The sequence below is a fragment of the Zonotrichia leucophrys genome, chromosome 13 (genome assembly GCF_028769735.1).
Source record: "Zonotrichia leucophrys gambelii isolate GWCS_2022_RI chromosome 13, RI_Zleu_2.0, whole genome shotgun sequence".
NCBI lineage: Eukaryota > Metazoa > Chordata > Aves > Passeriformes > Passerellidae > Zonotrichia > Zonotrichia leucophrys.
The window spans coordinates 18,064,277-18,086,675 of NC_088183.1; the positions used below are offsets into that span (position 1 = coordinate 18,064,277).

General features: G+C 42.5%; 1 protein-coding gene across 7 annotated transcripts in view; it reads right to left on the minus strand.

Moving 5' to 3' along the window:
- Positions 1-22,399, minus strand: part of KCNIP1 (potassium voltage-gated channel interacting protein 1) — a 280,128-nt gene that overhangs the window by 154,755 nt on the left and 102,974 nt on the right. Inside the window, exon 1 of one of the 7 annotated variants that reach the window (XM_064725289.1) lies at positions 13,189-13,800. The exons of 4 other annotated variants lie outside the window; for them this stretch is intronic. In XM_064725289.1, the coding sequence (XP_064581359.1) occupies positions 13,189-13,249 (61 nt within the window). In that variant the 5' untranslated portion in view covers positions 13,250-13,800. Of the gene's footprint in view, positions 1-1,957; positions 1,975-13,188; positions 13,801-22,399 lie in introns of those variants that run through there. 2 more of the 7 variants (XM_064725290.1, XM_064725294.1) reach the window with 2 other exon arrangements.

Consider the following 22,399-nt stretch of genomic DNA (forward strand, 5'->3'; position numbering starts at 1 on the left):
AGCCGCACTGCTGGGCGAGACAATCCAGTCCTCCCAGCGCACTGAGCCTGCGCTGCCGCTCCTCTATGTAGGTTACTGGCACCAGGGGAAGCGAGAGCCTGAGAATTAACCTACGTTAATCTGCCCTCCTGCCTTACCGAAGCGTGCAACTCCAGAATAAAGGGAGGGACTCTCTGGAGAGAGCAGCATTGGTAGCAAAGCCAGCCCCAAACTTTCCTGGCTGAATTCACCTCGACAAGATTTGTTAAATTCCTGCACAATATGGCTTCAAACTTTCCTCCTGGACTCAGAGGATGCTGTAAGATGCAGGGTAACGTTTCTCTAATAGCTGCTGAAGTTTAAAAGCTGAGGCTTAGCTAAAATAAGACATGTAGCAGATTGAGATGTTTGAATTGAGAATCCTAGATATGTTCCAGCTGGTGAGCAAGGAGATTTTGGGAACTGCATTTACAAATTCACATGTCTATTTTATGAAGGTGCCTAATTAGAGTGCTGCAAAAATAAAGCTATCTAACTTATGTACAGTGTTTTCTTGCACTGCCATGTGTCTGCAGGTTTAGCACTCAAGACTGTTAACTGATAAATCCCTTCTGTAATGTGATCATTAGAGTGAACATCAACAGGAGCCAGTAACTCAAGTGACTTTCCTTATAATTATGAGCAGTTTCATTCTGTAAATATCTCCATTCAGCATCCAATAAACATCTCTAAGATGGTAGCAGAAGGAAGGTGAAAACTTATCCCAGGTTTTGAGACTGGATTTTATTTACAGGAATTTAAATCTCTACTCTTGTTCCTCTAAATTCTCTTTAATTCTGCAAATATCTCACTTATGCTTTAGATTATTTGCTTCAAAACTGTACAAGCCTGCAGAGACTCCAGGCCTGTGCACTCAGCTGCATGCTTCAGAACTGTGTCTCCCAGAAATGCATATGCATGAAACAAATAATCAAACAGTAGGAAAAACATTTCACTCCATTTTCTGGAATATCTGTAATTATAGGAAGGAAAGAGAATATTAGAAAATAGAAGTAGGAAAGAGATCATTTGGCAGTGTCTCCACATTTATGTGGACCATGAAATGTAAATCAGGTCAAGGCTCTATTACTAGTACAAGAAACATTCAGTTAACAAATGTGTAGTTCTCTGGGAACCAGGCTTAGAAATCACCCTAATATTGTCTTTGTTCAAATTTAAGTCATATTCTGCTGTCTTTTCCAGCATAGAAACTAACACCTCTGTCTCTCTGAGTTGCTCTCTCCCCACTGCAGGTACCTTCAACACCACCCTTTGCAAGAGAGAACAGATTAAAATACAAACTGTTATTTACTGAAAGATCAGGCTCAAAATCAGGGAAACAGGAGCAAAATAGATAATTTACCTTACTTTGCCCTTAACAATTGTCACTTTGTTTGATGTAACCTCAACATGATGAAGGAAGGGCACCTTGCCCTCAACCAGAATAAAGGACACTTTTCAAAGCACACACAGGATTTAAAACATAAAGATTTGAGCAGTTACTGCTGAGATCTGTTCACTCTGTACAAAATCTTATTGGAAATGCTGCACAGACTCCTCAGGAAGGTGATGCTTATTTCCATGCACACACAGCCCAGCCTAGCCCTGCAGGGTTCCAGCTTTCTCTGCCCACTTTGGCACCAGAGTGGACACACTCAAACATTTCCATTTGTGGATGATCACAAATGTTCTCATTGGAGCCCTACAACCACTGTCTACAACCATTCCTGATCTCAAAACACCCCTATATTGTGGTCTCTGTGCTGTCTGACACTGCAAAGCAGCACTCACAATATGAATAGTGGTGCCTTAGCTATGCCTTCCCACTCTCCTAAATCTCACACCATTGGGAACCAACTCATAGTGCTTACAAAATACAACAAAACTGAATCACAACAAGCGGGCCAGTGACAAGCAACTAACTTGGACAAAACTCTACCTCTCTTAACAGCTCTCACACAGAAAAGGACAGCAAGCTGTTGAGGATGTCCAAAGGCACTAAAGCAGCTTGGCAGCATCCTGTCCTCGACCTGCAGACTGGCAAATACACAGCAGCAGGTGCTATGAAGATGCAGACCCGGCACTTGCACCGGGTCACAGGAAAAGCACAGATGAATCCAATCTCCTGCAGCATCGTTCCCACCTCATCTTGCCTGAGCAGTTCAATTTACAAGGAAATTAAGCTCCTAAAACAGATTTCTCTATATTCATGGCTGACAGGACAGAAATATTAAGTAAACGAATGTGATTTGTGTGGGCATCTGCAAGAAAGCCTCTCTTCATGGGAACAGGGAGAGGATCAAAGGTACACTCAATTGTTTCTGTTTATTTAGGAATTCAGTAGGGTTTGAAACTTTCTTGCAGGTGGAAAACACTACCAGACATACATGTCCCTTGCATTTATTTATATTTTTTAAACTATTTTAAACTATTGTTTCCTCACAGAATTCAGGCATGTTAACTGAAAATACAGGGTCTGATCCTAAACTATACTGATATTTAGGGCACTGATCTCCAAACGGGAGCATGTCCCTCCAAAAGGGTACAGATGCTGACAAAGGGGAGCAGCAAAGCTGTGCCTGTGCTTTGCAGCCCGGCAGCCCATGAGCTTGGCCTTGGCTCTGCCACACCCCAGCAGCTTCCAACAACTGGCAGCTTAGTTTTGATCCAGATGGAGGTTAAAAACTTTTAACAGATCATTCCCCCATCAATAATTTCTAGGCAACAACTCATAAGGGGACAGTTTTGCCAAACACAAAAAATGGAAAAAGCCATAACAAAATTCATTCCAAGTCTAAGCATTTCCAGAGTTTGCAAAATATCTCACAAATTCCATGGGGCAAAGAAAAGTTTCAGGTTTCAACCAGACTTTTAGTCTAACAACTGATAGGCTTTATAGGTTTTACAAACCAGTAGTATGTACAATATGAGAATGCATTTTCTTAAACAGATGCAGCCCCATGTTTACCCTGCACAGCATCCACCTGGATGTGATTGGGCTGTGAGTGACACTCAGGATGACACAGTGGTCTCTCCTTGCATTGCTGAGCAGCCACAGCAAACAGCACTTGAGGAAAGTGCACACAGCATGCTCCTCTCCATTAATAATAAGGACAGAGGAAACAGAAAAGACAGTATCATCTACAAGAAATACAAATGTAGTCATATAAAGTGCTATAGCTGATAGCATTGCCCAGAAAATACCTGATTAGAAAATTTCCTGCTTTTTACTTCATACTTTTCTAGAGGGCTGCAGTGAGCCAGGGCAGCCCAGTGCTCAATCAAAGAGGCGATTAGAAATTATGCAGTTCAGCTGTAATGTCCTTAACTCCTGCCAAGCAGAGGATCCCAAATTGCTAATGTAAATAGCCCCTTCTTAAAGCCCTGGAAATGAAAGGCATTTTCCTGAAAGCCAAGTCTCTGGTTGACTTTCTGTCCCAGTACCAAACCTGCTCTGGATGCAGGTCCAGCTGCTACCTACACAATCAGGACAGGACCTTTTGGGATCAGATTTCCTTTGCAGAACTGCACATACTTGCCTTTACCCATTGTGAAGTATATACAAATGACCACCCTGGCAGAATTTTCCTCATGCCCTACTGTAGCTGTCTCCCCAGCTGTCTGCAGCCTGGCTAATTCTGTGTGCACAAGACTGCAAATGAGACCTTCTGTCAGCTCCCATGTTAAAATATTGGTTAAAAACAAAAGCCATGTTACAGGGATTCGGCTCCACACAAGGACATGCCTTCAGTTCCTGGGGTGCCAGCATCACAGTTCAGGGTCATGTTTGACACTCCCAGCGAAGCATGTAAACCAGTGTGCCAATTCAATTACACTGGCTTATTAGGATTAGCAGGCAACAATCCTCTCTGCACTGACACAAAGGTTTCCTGCTTCCCAGTTCTAATTTTCATTTACTGCTCCCAGTTCAAATGGCAACATGGTCAACAGGTCCTTTGAATTGTGTGGATTAGGAAGGCAAAAGGGTGCTGATGCTCCCTGCTGCACCACAATGTTCATCTGCATGGGATGAAACAGTTTCCCTAAGGGAAATTGTCCTTTCCCCTGGAGAGGTAACAGCATCATCCTTTACACGGCTGTGTGTACCCCACAGGGAGCAACCCTCAGTTCATGAAGTTTGATGTGCTAAACAGAGGCCTTGCCTGAGGTTTCAGCTGATTACCAAAAAATCTATGGGGTTGATGTGCAGAATCACTCACTAGAATAGAGCAACAGCAGCGTGGGAAAACATACCTGGGAGCTTGGCCCCTGAGCTGCAGGCAGCAAAGTTACAATAGTTGTCAAAACATTTGAGCTGTGCTTCTGAAACCATGCTGTAGCTAGGTAAATTTTGTGAATGTGGCTTGTTTCATCCATATTTTTCTGCATATAAATTTGACAGGCTGAAGCATGTATTGTGTCAGAGCACTAAAAGCCCTTGATGTTCAGCACTGATCTCTGGCAGGCTGTAATTTGGTTCCCCCCTCCCAGTAACACTCTCCTGTTCCACTAAGGAGCCCTCAGTAAAACAATGCCATAGTCTCATGGGTTTCCTAGAAACCTGCCTCTAGCAGCACAACATGTATCCTCACAGCCTTGTTCTCCCTTAGCTGTTCTCAGCCACAGTATAAAATGTCCTATGCCTACAGACTGTAGCTGTGGCCACCTACAGACTGTAGCTGTGGCCATCTACAGAAATTTTGGGCACTTCCCAACCGCCCACCCACAGAACAAGTTTGGGAGAGAAGGGTTTCTGTGGAGCAAAAGAAAAGCAAACACTGGTGTGTGTGAAGAGCTGTGGTTGTTAAATATGTCAAGAAAGTAATGTTTGGATTGAGGAAAGCCAAACAGATGTAGTAGAGCTGTGCCAGGAAAGGACGACTCTGTTACCCTTTTTGTGTCTTCCTTAAAATATCCTGGTACCAGAGCCAATCCAGTTCCCCTCCTGCCTGCTCTCCCTCAGCCTGCCCTCAAGTACCAGCTCAGTCCCCCAGGCAACTCTGCTGCCCCACGCCTGCCTGCTAGCACACAGTTCTCCCTTGCCTCCTCCACACCCACATCCTGCCCATGAACAGTAATCAGTTGTACTGTGCTTTGTTCAAGCTCTTCAGAGCCTCTCTGCCGCTGCGCAGTGCTGGCAGAAGTAAGGTAGAGATGAACTGACCACTATCTGTATCCTTTTCAGTCTGGACACACATCACCACAGCCACAACCACAGACTGGTGACATCTGGACACAGCTGCCTTCAGTTTTGACTTGCCTATTTTGAAAACATGGATGCTGTTTACACTTTTAAAAATTTTTTGTTAAGTACAATCCATTTTATAATAACAGTTACTCCATCTCCCTCTGGCATCTGAAACAAATAAAAGGAGAAAAATTAAATTCCTTGCTTCCTTCCTGGAATCCCAAATATATTTTGGTTAAAAATTCTGCTGTGCTACCATACAGCTGTTAGCTGCATTTCCTAGTTGGTATGCAAGGCCACTGGGCCCCTTCCTGCAGGAATGGTAGGAGGTGCCTAGAGCACTCTAGACCTGCTGGAAAATGCCTCTCAGAGAAATGCAAAAGCTTCTTACCTTATAAATAGCCATGGTATGAGCAGCAACAGGACACAGAGACCCTGAGCAGATTCTCAAACTTTCTACGTCTCTGTGCCATGACATTCTCTGGGTAATACTTTTAAATAAGAAACAAAACACTTAACATAATCACACAGGTCTGTCACCCACTGCAAGGAAGTCACAGTCACACTTACACATTCACATCTAAAACTACAACAAATCACAAGCCAATTTATTTAGTTTGGTAAGTTTCAGGGAATAATTATAACTAATACCAGTTTTGAATAATGAAACATTTAAGCTAAAAAAAAATTCATTTTATAAAAATTTGTAAATCTTCAGTCTTTTTAACAAAGGTTAAATAAATATGAAAATAAAGTATTTGAACAGGGGTTTGTAAGTGGAGAAATAAAAGACTTTTATTTTCCTCTCACATTTGACTAAAATCAGAATGACTTGATAACTTGCCTTTGTTCACCTTACCCTGTTTTTTACTTCAATTTTTTTCTTCAAAAAATTTGTACAACCCGTACTGACTCTCTTTTATATATGTGGTGACATTAACAACTGTAAAGCTAGGAATTACTCAAAACTTCTGCAATGTATTAAGTTTTAAGCTTTTGACATCTACAGCATTAAATATTTTCAGTTGCAAGAAACCCAACAGCTTCCTAGCACCCATTCCAAACATCAAATATCCAGTAATGCGCACTGGAAGAGGTAGTAATGACAAAGGCTGGAATATTGCCAAGGCTGAAAGTTAAAAGTTTTCCTGACTTACTTTTTTGTATTACTGTGGAAAAAAAAGAAACTTCAAAGCACTGGCCTGCAGAGCTGAAGTCTCTGATCCCCTCTTTTCTTTGTGGTGGGATTTCATGGCTCCGCATGAACATGCTGCATGCACAGAGGCACACAGTACCCATACCCATGGGCAGGAAATCAGCACACGTATTTGCTAATGTAACATAGAACACTCTGTAGTGAACTTTCCTCCATCCATTTTATTTTATTCCAAACGTCCAAGCTGTGTCTGACTGCAGCATTTCAGGCAGGAACTGTATGCCTGTGGGAGGCAATCAGGGGCACTCATAGCTTATTTTAATTTTATCATTGCTATCCACTTCTAAGACCAGCTATTTGAGATCACTCTGCCACACTGCCAGGAATCACTTGAAGGCAAAAGAAGAAATTTAGAGCTAGCCACTGCATGGAAGCTAAAGAAATTTTGGCTGAGAGATGGAGAAGTGGGGAATGGAAGCAGTCACAAGTCCATAAGACCTCTAACCCCACACTCAGGTGAACTCTGGTTGGTAGGACACAATGAAGCCGGCTGCAAACAGCTCCCTTGCCTCTGAGCCACCCTTCAGAGGTGCATCAGCCACAAGGGGGACGTTTGGCTGCTGTGACACTGAGCAGCCTCCCACACACCTCTCTGCACTTCAGAGAAACCAAACTGCTTTATGCAAAGAGGCATGTTCTGACAACACTTACTGGTTGCCACAATTTTTCCAAATTGTTTCGATTTGAATGCTTACATCTAACCAAACAGTTTTGTTGCTGAGTGCAGTTCTGTACACTCTCTACAAAGGTAATTGCCTCAAAAAATCTGCCTGTCAAATCCTCAGTTTTCAATGCAGGCAGACAACCCTGGACTTGACCTGCCAGGCTGTAACAGATAACAATCAGACAAGACTAGGGAGAGAAAGTGAAGTGTCAGTGCCAAATACTGGCTCTTAGGCAGAGCCAGGAGAAACCAAGTCAGCCATTTCTTCCATTCTCTCAAGCACCTGCTCAGATCTCCAATCAGGGGGAACAATTGTGTCTTTGTTCTAGAAAGAAAACAGGTGAGCGCTAATCTTCTCTCTATTCGGAAAATACCAAGAGCACAGTCTGAATCTTTAGAACACATGTATTTGTTCACAATAGTGGCAAGCTGTCAAATTTCTCTGAGGAACAGAAAGAAAGTAGAGAAGGGGAGCTTTCAAAGCTTTTCTTTTGCAACAGGATGTACTGGGCAAAGAAAATAACAAGGCAGCTTCCCTCCTCAAATCTATCATCTCCATTCCATGGCTGTACTAAGGCTGAAAAGGGCCTGCTCCTTGAAACATTACTGAATCACTTTTTCACCTTTTGAGCAGAGAAGCAGGTTGTTCTAGCACAGGGAACTGAAAGGGCACTGTCATGACCCAAAAACTTTAGGATCTCAGGGCAGTCTGATGTTCTTATGATGATTGCAAAGGGAAGCAGAATTGGTTACCTGGTAAGTAAACCACTTGAAAATACAGCTGGTCAGGCACAAAATCTGATAATTTTGGACAATAAGCCATTTCAAAATAAAGCTTAAAAATTACTTACTATAAAAAACACACAACTGACATTTTAAGCAAAGTGAATTTCTGATGCTTGCTCTAGCAAAATTAAACAACTGTGCCAGACTCCTCTTGCTAGTTTAGGTTTGGGTGGTTTTGATCAAAACATGGTTGCTCACATTTAAGAGCCAGATTACTAGCTGAAAATGGTGCTGCTTGCTGCTGCTGTTAGGATCAAAGCCTGTAGGTCTAATCCAAACAAGATTCAGGTATTGAGAAATATTCAAGTTATATTTCACTTTCACTGGGGGAGGTAGGGGTGAGTGCATATTTACAGAACAAACAAAAGAACTCAGAGGTGCAGAAAGCAGTCAAAACTAGAAATTCCCCCTGCTTTAGCAATCTGCTAATTCAAACGTTTCCATGGCAAATACGGAAATGGCTGAATGTAGCCACAAATTTGGTCATGATTGGATGCAGGCTGGAAAAACATAAAAAAATCCTATTTCTGCATGTAATTGAAATCAGAGATGCATTTGTGTGTGCATTATCTATTCTGCTGGCCCTCTGCTTTTTAGTGCTGTGGTTTTGATGGGGTTTTTTTCTGCTCATTTATTGATTTATTGCTTATGTTTGCAGGAGAACATACAAGCAGCTAGATAGTCTGAAGTCCATCTCACCCATTTGTCTAAGCACTAACTACCAATGTACTAAAGAGAGGACCAAATAGTCAGCTTTGTTGGCATTTGGGTCACAATGAGCTTTGAATTTACTTCCTGATCCCAACACCTCAAGTTCTTGTATCTTTAGGGTTTTTAAAGAGACAGTAATCCCAGAACCAGAGGGTGGATAAGGTTGGATAGGGCCTCCAGTTCCCTCTTTAAGGCAGGGTTAACTACAGCTCAGGACTGTGTTCACTTGGACTTTGAGTACCTTCAAGCTTGGGGACTCCACAGTCTCCCTGTAGGGTCTCTTCCAGTGTTCAGTCACCATCATAGTAATTTTATTTCCCCCCCTGTAATGCTTAAGTGGAATTTATTTCAGTTTGTGCCCCTTGGCCCTTGGCCAGCCTCTGGGCACCAAGGAGAAGAATCTGGCTCCATCACCTCTACTCCCCGCTCTCTCAGGTATTCATACACCCTGATTAAGACTTCCCTGAGTCTCCTCTGCTGCAGGATGGACAATCCCAGCTCTCTCAATCTCTCCCCTGTACGTCAAATGCTCCAATTGCATCATATTTGTCATGGTCCCTCAGTAGACTCAGCTTAGTAGGTTCTCATCTCTTCTGTCATGGGGAGTCCAGCGCCAGACACAGCACTGCAAATGTCTCACCAGTGGAAGAGCATCACCTCCCTCAGTCTGCTAGAGAAGCTCTGCCAAGCACAGCCCAGCAGACCACCAGCCACCCTTGCTGCTGGATGTTCCAGACTGCAAGGCAAGACGTATTCTATTGCCATCTGTATGGCAGTTGTCTTTTGCCAAGTGGGCAGTTTGCCTTTTATCTCTCTCTTTGAGTGACCACAATCACTCCTCCCTTGGGAGGGGACATCTGCTGATAACAGCTATTGAATGTCACTGCATGACTGATAAGAACTACAGCAACCCACTGGGAGATGTGAGCCCAGAGGGAGGAGCCAAGCATTCCTACCCAGATATAATCCAGAGGTTTTTGAGACACCAGCACAGCTTCTCCATGGGATTCCCCAGAGGAACAGCAGCTGCCTCTCCTTCCACTGGATCTTCAGAGGAAGAATACATCCTTCTCTACAGATCCCCCTCGCTCCAACAGAACCACCCCTGACACTGCAAGAGGGCTGAGCCACAATTCCAATGGGACTGCCACCAACACCCTGACCCACAGGGTGTCAGGTTGTGTTCTGACTCTGTCAGTGTTATTCCAGTGTACTGCATTGTTTATTTTATCCTTTTTATTTTCTTCTCTATTAAAGAACTTTTATTTCCTGCTCCCATATTTTTTGCCTGAGAGCCTCCTAATTTAAAATTTACAGCAATTTGGAATGGGGTGGGGGGGGAGGGTTTACATTCTCCATTTCAGGGGAGGCTCCTGCCTTCTTTAGCAGATTCCTGTCTCTCCAAACCAAGACACTGGCTCACTGTCAGCTTGTCCCCAGGACCTCAGCCAGGCTCCATCAGCATCCCAGGAATGCTGATCTGACGTACAAGTGAAGTGAACATGTTAGAAAGAGGTATTATCTTTTAGTAGGTCAGCTCAATGCTGGAAAAGGCAGACAAGAATCCCAACAGGAAACAATTCTTAATGAAATGTACAAATAATCGGTGGAACTGTCCTGAGCCACTCCTAAAGTGAACAGCACAATCTCACAGACTGTCTGGGGACACTTCAGTGAACAGGGAAAGCTTCTGCAGCTTTACTGATAGGATTTCAAGTTGAAGAAGCAAAAATCTTTATCTTGCAGGATAGGGCATGTGAGTCCCAATCTACCAACACAAAATGCCCCATTATATTGGATTAAGCTTTTACATTTGAGCCAAGCAAATTATGTCCTCCTGTACCACCGCACAGTGCTGTCCTCTCCCAGAGACAAGGTCTCATGCTTGATGGACCACTGCTCTCCACTTGACAATTTCTGTGTCACTCCTGCCTTTATTGATTCAGGCTCCCCATTTTCATCATAACAAGAAATTTAATCTTGTATTCTTGAACAATGCTAGTATGTCCTTTCCAGCCTTTCTGCTCACAGCTGGAATAACCAAACCAGCCCCCAGTCCCACTACCAACACCCCAGACCTAGACACAAGCAGGACATGAGGGCGAGCAGTACAGGCAGAGCTGTGTCACGTGCTGAAGCTGGAAGGGTTCGGCATGGACCACTTGCACCCACTCTGCCCTGACCCACCAGGGGCTTCCTGGTATGAACTGATCTTCAGAACTGCCTCACTTTAGACATCACCTGTTTATTTTCTTGAAACAATGCCTGTTTTCTGCTTTTACTTCCTTACATCAGAGAATCAGAGCTTCAGACACTGGTGTGAACTGCTCTACTTGGAGGAGCACATACTTGCCAGCACAAGAGAGCATTTGTAGAGCTGTGGATCTAGCCCTGTTACAACTATTTCTCCAGGCCCTTATCTACTACACGAAGTCCTGAAATATTTAGATAAACACATAGATAAATATAATAATTAATAAATAATAATGTGATAATCTAATAATAAAATTTGACTTTATTAACACTTAGATTAGATTTTATAAACACTTTACTCAATCAAAGATAAACTTAGCAATAGCCAATGGAACAGTGGCACCCAGGCACGACTAGCCAGCTGCCCTCTGGCAGAGAAGCCCCCACATCAAGCTGCATCAACAGCTGCACAGCAAACACTGGGACAAATGATCCATTCTCTCTGCTCAACACTTCAGCAAGCCCAGCCAGAGTGCTGGGACCAGTTTTGGACTCCCCAGACCAAAACAGACTTGAATATGATAGAGCATGCTCTGGAAGAGGCCACCAGGATGGTTGAGGGTTGGAGGAGATGCCAAGGGAACACATGGGCAGCACCAAGGAGTCAAGTCCATCATGTAGGGGTGATTTACTATTTAACGGACAGCCAAAGAACAATTTCAGATTGTATTCAAACCCAGCATTAGTGTTTCACTGCTCACAAGGTGAAGTGCTAACAGTCATTGTAAAACACAACAGCAAACCACACAGATAACACATCAGAGCCAAGAGGATATAACTCTGGGAACACAGGTTTTGATAAATATAGCTGAACAACCACTGTCAGCAGGCATCAGCAAGAGTAAATTCCATTGTAAAGGTTAAAATGTGTAACCATATCCTGGATTTTACTGCAGGTGACCTCCAACAAAAAGCAGTGGGTTCCATCCACTAGAGCACAGAGCCAATCACAAGACAACAAAGTCACAGAGAATGGATATGTTCAGCCACAAATTATCTACATTTAGTGGAAATCAGCTCCCAGGTTCCTGGCAAGTGGACAAGACACCCCTTGGTGTCACAGCAACCACCATGCCCAGCACATCCTGTTCAGTTCTTGTGTACTGCAGTGCCTAAGCATAAGTTTCCCAGCTTCAGGTGCAACTCAGTACTTAGACAGTTACACAGCTTGTCTTACATTTTAAGTAATATCATACATGTCCCAAACAATCACACAATTATGAGGGCATTACAGTAACACAGAAAGCTGAACTGTAAAATATGTGCACACACTCCAACGTAAAATGTTGCTCTACAGGTATCAGGAACACAGACTTTTGCTCACAAACTTGCCACAAACAAATCTCACAGCTCTTGTCCACTTCCCTTTTGCATCATTAATTGGTGTTTGATATTTCCTAAGACAGTTTCCAACTTAAATTGCAAGAAAATCCATACCAACCTGCAGTTCAAAAGCATATATATGAACTGAGCAACAGATCCAGTGGAAATAGAGACCTCCCTAGAAAAAGACTCTAAAATGCAGAGGTTCAGGCAGGGAATATTTCTAAATAGCACAAATATTGCTAAAGGTATAGAGTTTTTCCTTTTGTTTTCTAAAAAATACTCATTCTGTAAGTATGGATGTGCCACTGACAGTGCTTTCAACTTTCTGCTCAGCAACACCCTGGAATCTTCAAATTAACCCTGAAGAAAATAGAGCAAAGCTCAAGCAAATACTATACAAACTAGACCTCCTGAAAAATCAGCATTTATAGGCAATATTTATGGATTTAAGGATTAAAATCCCTGGAACTGCTGTTTAATTTCTCATTTTTATGAGCTCCTGCTTCTCTCTTTTACAAAAACATGCTAATTTTTTCCCCTCTTGCTAATCTTTATAAAACACACATCATTAGTATTGCATGCTTGGTGCTGGATTACTGAATATGCAACACTAACAATACTTCCTGAGACAGAAACCCGAAGGTATTGGGAAGAATTTGCTGTGTATCTACATTTTATTCCTTCTTCAAAGGGTTTATACAACATGGGATTTGGAAATAAACAGGTCTCTTCTGCAAGTGCTCTGCATATGATGCCGCTGAGTTTCCCCTCCTCATATATGCCTGCATTAAGGATTACAGTATTTCAGATTCTTTTCAACCCCCAAGCCCCTCCACAGCAATTTCCTCATGCCCACGTTTTCTCCACCACCTAGCATCCCACTCTCCTCTGCAAATTATCTCTCACAAAAACATTGCCAGGTTACTTGCAAGTGGCACATGTTCATTTTCTCCTCCCTTCCCCATGCAAATATCTCCCACAGCAAATAAACCAAAGGGACAGGAAAAGCATAGCAGGAGGTCTTACCTTTTGATGGTCTTCTTTGTTTCGTTTGTAGAGAAGAGAATGTACCCATGACAGCACCCATTGCAAAAGCTACTCGTGAGTTTTTGAGAATTTATTTTGCCTAGGATTTTTTTTTATTCCTATTACCCCACCCCTCCTCTGACAGTGAACAAAATCTATGTGAAATGCCCCCAAGAACAAAACAAAACAAAGAAAGACCAGACAAGAAAGAAAAGAAGGAAGGAGGAGGGAAAAAGCAAAGCACTGCAGCTCGGCATTCAGCAAGCGTTAAGCTCTGAGGGTTTTTTTTAAGTCAACACACATGCACTGACTCAGAGCCAGCTGCACTGTTATTATTCAAAACAGCTCCCCATCAAAATTTAAATGCTAGGTAGATTCCCTCAGACCAGAGCTGGCAGCAGATGCATCAAAATATTTACTGGAGCACAGCCACATAAACACACAGGCTAATTCTTCCTCCTGTTCCCTTATGGCTTCAACCAGCAGCCTGTAGGTCTAGCATAGGAGTGCAGCTCTTCCAGTGAATACTAAACTGGAGTCCTGTAGACACGCTGAGGGTCTCAGGGGAAGCTGGGGCTTTGGGCTGGATACCAACTCGGAATGAATAGAAATCTTCTGAGTGGGAAGCAATAGTGAGGAAGGCATCAAAGCCCCAGCTGCACGGGCTGTGTGCTCCTGCTAATTAAAAGTCTGACAGAAAGGTAGAAAGCAGCAATCTCCAACAGCCTTCTCTAGCAGAAAAGTCAGAGAAAAATGACTAAGTGCAAAGGGGGGAAACAGAAAATTTCACCGCAATCCTTATTCTTCATATCTTTTCTCAAACACCAGAAAGACATGCAAGACAATTAACCTTTTTTTCTGCCAAGTATAAATGTGCACATCCTTTTCAAGGATATTTAAACAAAAAGCTGTTGAAACAAAACTCTACAAACATTGAGTTACTAGGAGGAGGCAGAGCAATTCCCAGCATTTTTTTCAGTTCTGTCATATTTCAAAAAATCAGCTAGACATCGGGTTGTTTTCTCAGAAAGTGAAGTAGCAAGTGCTTAGGCACAGAAGGTGTTAAATACACTGAGGCAGGTCTCAAAACCCAAATTAATTTGCTACTTGCACGTGGTGACTGAGGTTAGGACAGCATCTGCGCAAACACAGTATTTTTCTGAGGAAATTCAGCACAGAACAAACCACCTCATCTCAACAAGTTTTCTTAGCTTTCCTCTAACTTTGCAGTAGATTCCCTCAGATGCAGATCCCAGCTCCCCAAATGCTGGTGTTCCTGGAGTACAACCCTGCCTCACCTGCTGTTCACCTGCTGCCAGCATCTGGTTTTGAATGCACAGGTATATTTGCATCCTTAGTGTATACAAGCAAAGAGCTTCCCCTTAGTTTCTAGTTGCAGAAGGCATTGCAAAAATAATATAATTTTTTATTGTTTCATAACTCAAAACACATCAATTGAACTTTTTGTGAGAAATTCCTGGGGGAAGGTACTGTTTAAATACCCAAGTCCTGAAATGAAACACATCAGTTTGCAGGGAATTGCCCAAGACTGGAGGCACACAGGGGCCTTTGTCATAGTGGGAGGACCCTGTCCTAGTTTGTGCAACTTTTCCTGCCTTCCATCCAGCCCCTACTCCTTCCCCCAGGCTGGCCACAGCTGAGGTCCTACTGCCCTTGCTTCTCCACTCATCCAGTTCCCAGTGGGGGTCCCTTAGACTATGTTGATCTGCACCAGGCACTGAACAGCTGTGTGAGATCCTTAAACTTTTTTAAAATTCAAATATTTTTATTTATTTTAATAATATTTTATTTGCATTTACAGAACAAAATATTACATAGATTGCAGCGTACATGTGGAAAATCACTGTTCTTGGGACTTGTGCAGTCAGCAAAGGCTGGAGGGAGACCAGAGGCTACAGCCAATGTCTCCAAGATGTCAAAACCGGAATATTTAATCTAGGCAAACTGTCACTAGCAGAAGTCAAGTGTTGCCAAGGTGTAAGGCCTCAAACAACTCCACTGATGAGGTTTTTAAAAGGGTTTATGGTTGTTTATATACGCTGACTTAGACACACAGCAGAAGTGCTGACAAGATATTCTCCAGAGATCAAAACAACAAAAAGAACTTTACTGGCACCTTCAGAAAATTGAGGAACTTTGGTAAAAGGCTTAGTGCAACATTCAATCAATACAAAACACTTCTCAAAGAATTAACTGGGCCAATTCAACTTAGCAAACTTTGAGTCCATTTGAGTCTAAATTCTAAATTCTAAATTAAGAATTAAATTAAAAATTCCAAGAAGAGGAAATTAGGAGAAAGAAAGACAGAAGAGGTACAGAAAAAGACATATATAGCTACCAGCTCCTGGGTTCCAGTGATGTTTCCAACAGAAATTCCAAGAGAAGGTAGGGTCAAGACATATGACTGCTTCACGCCCTGTGACCTTAAAATACCCCCTGGCCCTTCCTCCAGGTGGGGCTTCGGGTCATTTGGCCTCTCAGGAACTGTGTTAGGGGCTCCAGGGGTTGGGTGTGGGGCATTGCATCCAGTGTGCCAGGATTGGCAGCCACTGCCAGGGTGGGGTTTATAGGGCAGGGTACTGCCTCACTCAGTACATCAGGGATGTACTGAAGCTCTGTCTGTAAACCTGCCTGCAGTAAATTCATAGTTTGGTTCTGACACAAAGGTGCACCTGTCTTGGTTTGTAAAGACAGGTGTCTGCTAAGGAAGGCAGGAGCATCTCTTGAAATGGAAAATGTAAGCCCCCTGCCTCCAAATTATTTTAATGTTGAAATTAAGGGGCTCTCAGGCAAAAATATGGGAGTATGAATAACAGTTCTTTAGTAGGAAAAAATAGAAATAATAATAATTAAAAAACAGCAGTAATACAAAACAACACTGACAGAGTCAGAATAGAACCTCACACTTTGTGTGTCAGGGTGGTGTCCCAGCCCCATCCCATGGGGGCTCAGCCCTCCTGCAGTGCCAGCTGTGGCTCTGCTGCAGCAGGGATCCTGCACAAGGGGGGAGTTTTCCTCTGCAGCTCCAGGGCTGCTGCAGATGGGCCTGGGCTCCCTCTGGCCATGCAGGGCAGCAGAAAGCTGCTCCTCTGGCAATGCAGGGGGCAAAGGCTGCTGTGCTGTGCCAGGCTCAGATTGGATCCAGGTAGGAATGCTTGGCTCCTCCCCTGGGCGGAGCATCTCCCCATGGGATGCTGGGATTGGATCAGCCCTGCAGGGACATTCAGTGGCCATGGACAGCAGAGATCTCCTGGAGGGAGGACTGGCTGTGGAGGAGATACAGAAAACTGCCCAACCTGGTTTAACCGCTGGCCCATTAACAGCAGACAACTCCTGCCCATTTGTAACAGATGGCAATATAATACACACCCTGGCCACATCTTGCATTTGCAACTTATGACAGCATCTCAGCACACTACCATCAGTCTAGCAAATTGCCTGGGAGTATTTCGCTTTGTTGTTACTGTGCATTGAACTACACTACATCTGTGCAGGATGGAGCAGACTTTGCTGCAGAGTGGACATAAATAGGCTTTGAAGTTCAGATGTGGCACCTGCCCTAAATAGCCAACCAAAACCAGATTGTACCTGATACCTCACTATAGCTACAGCAATTCCACACAAAAGCAAGCTTAGGAAGGGCAGTTGTTTATTAGTATCTATGCAAACAATCATGGGAAATTCCATCATCCCCGTGGAAACCACAAGGTCTGTAACACTTCTGCCAGCAGTCAGTACACTAAAGTCATTCACCAAATTAAAACAAAGACTAAATTGTAGCATAAAGGTCACCACTATAGCATATATACACAAGTAATGTAAATTAAGTGGGATTGGGAACAACTGAGAAAGTAGTATAATAGTGTGATCTATAAAACTGAAACTTCCTTCCCATGAGGCCCAGGGGACAAAATAAGATTTGTTCTACACTGAGTTTCACAAAAAGAAATAATTTTAGGTATTTCCCAAACTGTTAAAACCACATTTCCACTAAATGTTTTCAGGACTTCTGAAATCTTGAAATCTTAATGGGAGCCAAATTCAACCTTACTCTGACTAAATGACTAAAGGAAAATTTTTTTTTTGGGAGGGGGAAGAATCTGTTTCTTAAGCCAGTTTTTATCTAGATTCAGCTACATTCCTACATGGCAGAACTATGTAGAGCTTCAAAGATATGATGTGAAAAATATACTGTTAAAGCACTCAAAAATCTTGACAAATCTAGAGATTTCTGCATATTGCAGAGAATCACCTCTTTTGGAGAATAACTGCAGTGTCTCTGTAACACGAGTCTCTCAGCAATACAAGTGAGTATTTCCATCTGTAACTCCATCTTAACTTCATTTTTGTGAGAGAATTCACATTAAGATTACAGCAGATGAAGAATGCTTCCAATAAAAGGAATATATGCTATTCCTGTCCTGCTAGCTGGTGGACTGAATTACTACTGTTACAATTATATAGCAACTCTTATCTTGCTGCTGAAGTGCTCCCCAAATCACATTATTGGTGGCAGATATTTTCAAATTCTGTTCAATACACCAATCCTCTGGAGTTAATAACTAATTAAAAATACTCCATTTCAAGTACATTCCATGTACCAATGGAAGGGTGGAGAAAGCTCTGAGACACACTGCCGCACTACTTCCACTTCTGGCAATGCACTAATGTGTGAAATAACCCCAACTAAAGCAAACTCAACTGCATATATTCAGATCAGAATGTCTGCACTACTTTTCATTTACTCATTTGAGGGTAAATGCTTCAAGACTGAGCTTCAACAATTTGTAATACATCACCTTTACAGTGCGAGTTCCAGACCAGGTTGGACGGGGCTTGGAGCAACCTGTCTAGTGAAAGGTGTCCCAGCCCCTGACAGGGGGTAGGAGCAAGATGGTCTCTAAGGTCCCTTCCAATCCAAACCTTCCACAGAATATGATTCTGTGAGTTGAACAAGCCATGCTTATCTCTCAGGCACAGAAGTACTGACAGGGAAGCTGCCTCCCTGCTGTGCTACCAGGGCCAAACCCTCAGCTGCAGGCAGGAGCAGCTCACCACAAGCTTCAGGGAGCCCAGCCAATTTCACATACACACAGAGGTCAGCCAAATGTTCCCACAATTTGTGCACAGTCCCCAGACAGATATATACGGATAAAAGGAACAAAATTTGTCTCTTGTCTATCGAGCACTTTTCACATATGCAGAAAATTTATTGATTTTTTGCTGTGCCCCTCTCCTCTATTGGCATCCAGAATGTATTTTCAGGAGTCCGAGAAGTTGAGGCATACTTAGATTAGTGTAAGTAGTATACAAGTTCTGTTACTTGTTACAGGAGACTCATTTTGACCCACAGACTGCATGGACACCAAGACAGGGCATTTATCTTCTTTGGGCAAACCAGATATCTGCTACATCAATCACAGGGTTCCTAGCTGCTGTCTGACCTGTTTGGATTTCTTGCAGGGGAGTCAGTGTTTTACTTGTGTACTGGAAAATGGGTGCTTGATTAACATTCCATGGATCCCTCCTTGGTAAAACCCTGCTGCTAACCTGCACTGAGTGGGAATTTTTTCATCTTTGAAGAGGGGCAGAGTGCCTCTCAGTGAAAGAAAAGCTACACAAACCACTGCCATACTATGGAGCCCACATTAACCACCTAGGCAATTACAGACTGGAAGTTTCTGCATGGAGCTAATAACTTCTGAGAAGTTACATGCAGATCAGTAAATTCCAGTCGGCTCTTGGTTTTTATCAGATTCCCTCCAGTTGGCTTCTGCAGCAGACTTATTCCTTGGTTTAGATTTCATTCTTGCCAAAGCAACAACAGCAAAAAAATTAATAGACAATTCATATTAAACAAATCTTCTGCAATTCTCTCTCATGAAGATTGTTAACAAGATTTCATTAATCCACTGGGAAAAACCCTGGAATACAGCAGCCCTGAGGAAATTAGAGGATACAGGTTGACTCAGAAGTGGGCAGAGGGCTCTGCAGGGCTCCAGGGTAGAGAAGCACCTACCAGTGCCTTTACCCTCTCCAATTCACAGAAGCCCCTGGATGCAGCAACCCACAACACAGCCACAAATTGCGAGCAAGTCTGTGTATGAACGGAGGCATTGAGAGACAGGCAGATGGCAGGTTTCAGCTAAAGCTACAAACCCTAACTTGACAAACACTGAATGGCATGAAGCCATTTTCCCCTATGACATTCAGACTATGGTACCATTTCAAAACCTAAAATACATACTATTTTCTCTTTAACGAGTCTAAATTAGAAAGAATAATGCCCTGACCTTTCACATGAAAAAATAAAAACCCTCCAAATGCACTGAACAACACCAGAGAGAAAAAATGTGAATGAAGATTCACTGCTTCTGATCTTTGTGGAGTTACTGGCTTCACTTCTGCAAGATACAGAAGTGAAAACACACAAATAAAGTTATTTCTCTCTGCTGTAGATATTTTAAATCTAAGACTTAGCTGACCTCTTACAATAAGTCATCTACTGGAGTGCACTGACCTTCCTCAGCCTTCTAATATGGGCCTGGCAATCTAAACAAAACAGTGTCCTCCAATAACTAGGAATTGTTGCCAATGACTTGGGAAGAGATGAAAAAAAAAAAAAAATAGGAGTAAAAAGAAAAGAAATCCCTATTGCACCAGGATCAGCCGTACTCTACCAGGCTAAATTCTGACGGAAGTCACAATGACAATTTCATAAATTCCTGAAATTTGAAAAAGTGTTACACAAAAATTGAGCATATTCTCTATTTTTTTAGGCCCAAATATTTAAAATTCACTCTAAATATATGTTACAGTATATTTACTGGGGAACAAAGTTATTTCCTGAGCCTCCTGATTGTTTTTCTCCTTGTTGCCATTTACCTGAAGACTCAGATTCCAAATTGAAATTTAGATTCTGCTTTGTCACATACTTAATATGCACCGAAACACATGTAGAACCATTGTTCTAGAAACTGGATATCGAGAAACACAGGTATACATCCAGCTCCACGGACCCCCTCTGAAGCAGAGCTCGGCACAACTGCTCACAGCTGCAGACAGTGAGCACAGCTCAGCTCACGTGGCTGTGTGTTCCCAGTGCTGACCAACATCCATGCGGGAAGGCAGCTCCCAGTCCAAAACGCCAGAAGGAGCTGTCTTCAAGCTCAAGTTGAGGTTTAATCTGGCTAGCCAGGGTCTGAACAATGAACAGATCCCAGAGTCACTTTTTCCAGCACTGAGCTGATACCAAGGAAGGGCTTGTGCCAGGGCTAAGCCTGACTTATGCTGGAATTCTCCATTTGAAGTAAGAGCCAAGTTGAGAGGGGCCTTGCCACTCATCTCACGAGTCAGTTTCATGGGATAGATATTATCAAGGTACGACCTGATTCATTTTTGCAGCAGCAGGAAAAAATTAATAAAATGAAAAGTATTCCAAATAATTTCATTTCTTTTTACCTTGGCAAATACACAAACCTTTCTGCTAGTAAATCCATGCTTCTTAGAGAACTGATGCACTCTAAATCTACAACACCAGGACTCATGTTCTGGTTGTTGTAGAGCCATTCAAAAGCAATTTCTATGTTGTTTCTTTATTATAAATATTTATTACAATTATTTTTAATACCTTCCTGTCACAGAAAAAAAAAAGCTGTGCCTAGCATTTAAATTGGAGCATTCAACAACTTTGTTTATTAACTTGATACTTAATATATGAACAAGGAATGGATTAACATAAGCATTCACACATAAAAATGACTGGTCCAGACAGCAGCAAATGAGATCAGTGGCAGCATATACATTAGAAATTGTGTCCACCAGTATACCAAATCCAACAGTAGTAACATTTTTAAAGGAATGTCATATATAAAATATACTGTGGTAAACCTGAGAAGGCACTCACTGCTCTGGTGGCGAGCAACATATCCCTCTACTGGATAACTAAATGAAGTTACAGAGATTCATGGCCTACAAGAATAGAGGACTAACTATTGCTGAGAAAAGCTGTTTTCCACAAAGAGCTTATATGCCCTGACCCTGCAAGGTGCTCAACACAGCTTAGAAGCTGGAAATGGAAGGGGTCTAGCTCTAGAACACAAACTCCATGAGCAAGCAAACCATTACAAGCAGCAAACTTGAAACAATTTTAGATAAATTCTACTTATGGATAAATACTCTGTATTTCACATGCACCCATACCAAATCTTTCCTTCTTCACTAATAAGCATCCAAATACCTGACACTAGCTTTATCTTGGGTTTAATCTAGAGGATGAAGTCTAATGCTACCTCAAGTCCATATTGCCAGTGCTTCCTGTGACTCAGTTGCACCGTGTCCAGGTTCAGACAGCAATGGAACTGGAATTCAACAGGTTCCACAGGAGCTGAAGGAAGGAACACCGAGCTGAGCTATAGGGCATCACAGGGGATGATGAGCAATATAAATAAAATAACTGAGAGGTTTGTTACAGCCAGGCTTTGCCTTCAGTCTCACAATCAGCTTTGCCCACAAATGTAAAAACATGCAAAATACTGAATTAGGGTGCAGAGGGTAAGCATACACACAGTCAAAGACAAATCTTACTTTTTTCCTAAATTAATTCTTGGCCCGCTTAAAGTTAATAAAGCTTCACTTCACCACAGCTGTCTTCCTGGAACATTGGGAGGCATCACAGGCTCATTACATTTTGGTTGACTTCAAGTGAGCAAAATTTCATCCAGCATTTCCTCTCCTCCTTGTGGCAGGTTTCTATCAAGGTGGTGTCTGACCTCCACCTTGCTAGGTGAGCGTGAGCACTGAGGCTGAGAACTCATCAAATCTGAGAAATGTCTGTTGGTTTTGTCAATAAATCATTTCTTGAAGTCTTGGTGAATTTTTCAGTGATCTCTTGTTCTTCAGTGCCTGAAAAAATTTCAAGCTTTTAAACTTTTTCTTCAGTATTTTCTCCCTTTCTCCCAGTTTTGCTTTGCAGCTTTCTCCTATACTGCTCTCAGTCTTGCTTTTTGATCTTTTGATTCTTTTTGTAATTGCATCTGATATGCCTTCACTCATCCAAACCTTCCCAAAGGTCTTTTGGAAGGCTGAATTTGAAAGATTGCCAGGCAGAAACACATCACTTTCCAGTGAATACAGTCTTGACCAGCAGTAAAGCTGTAACAGCCCATATTTTCCAGCCTGATTGCATATG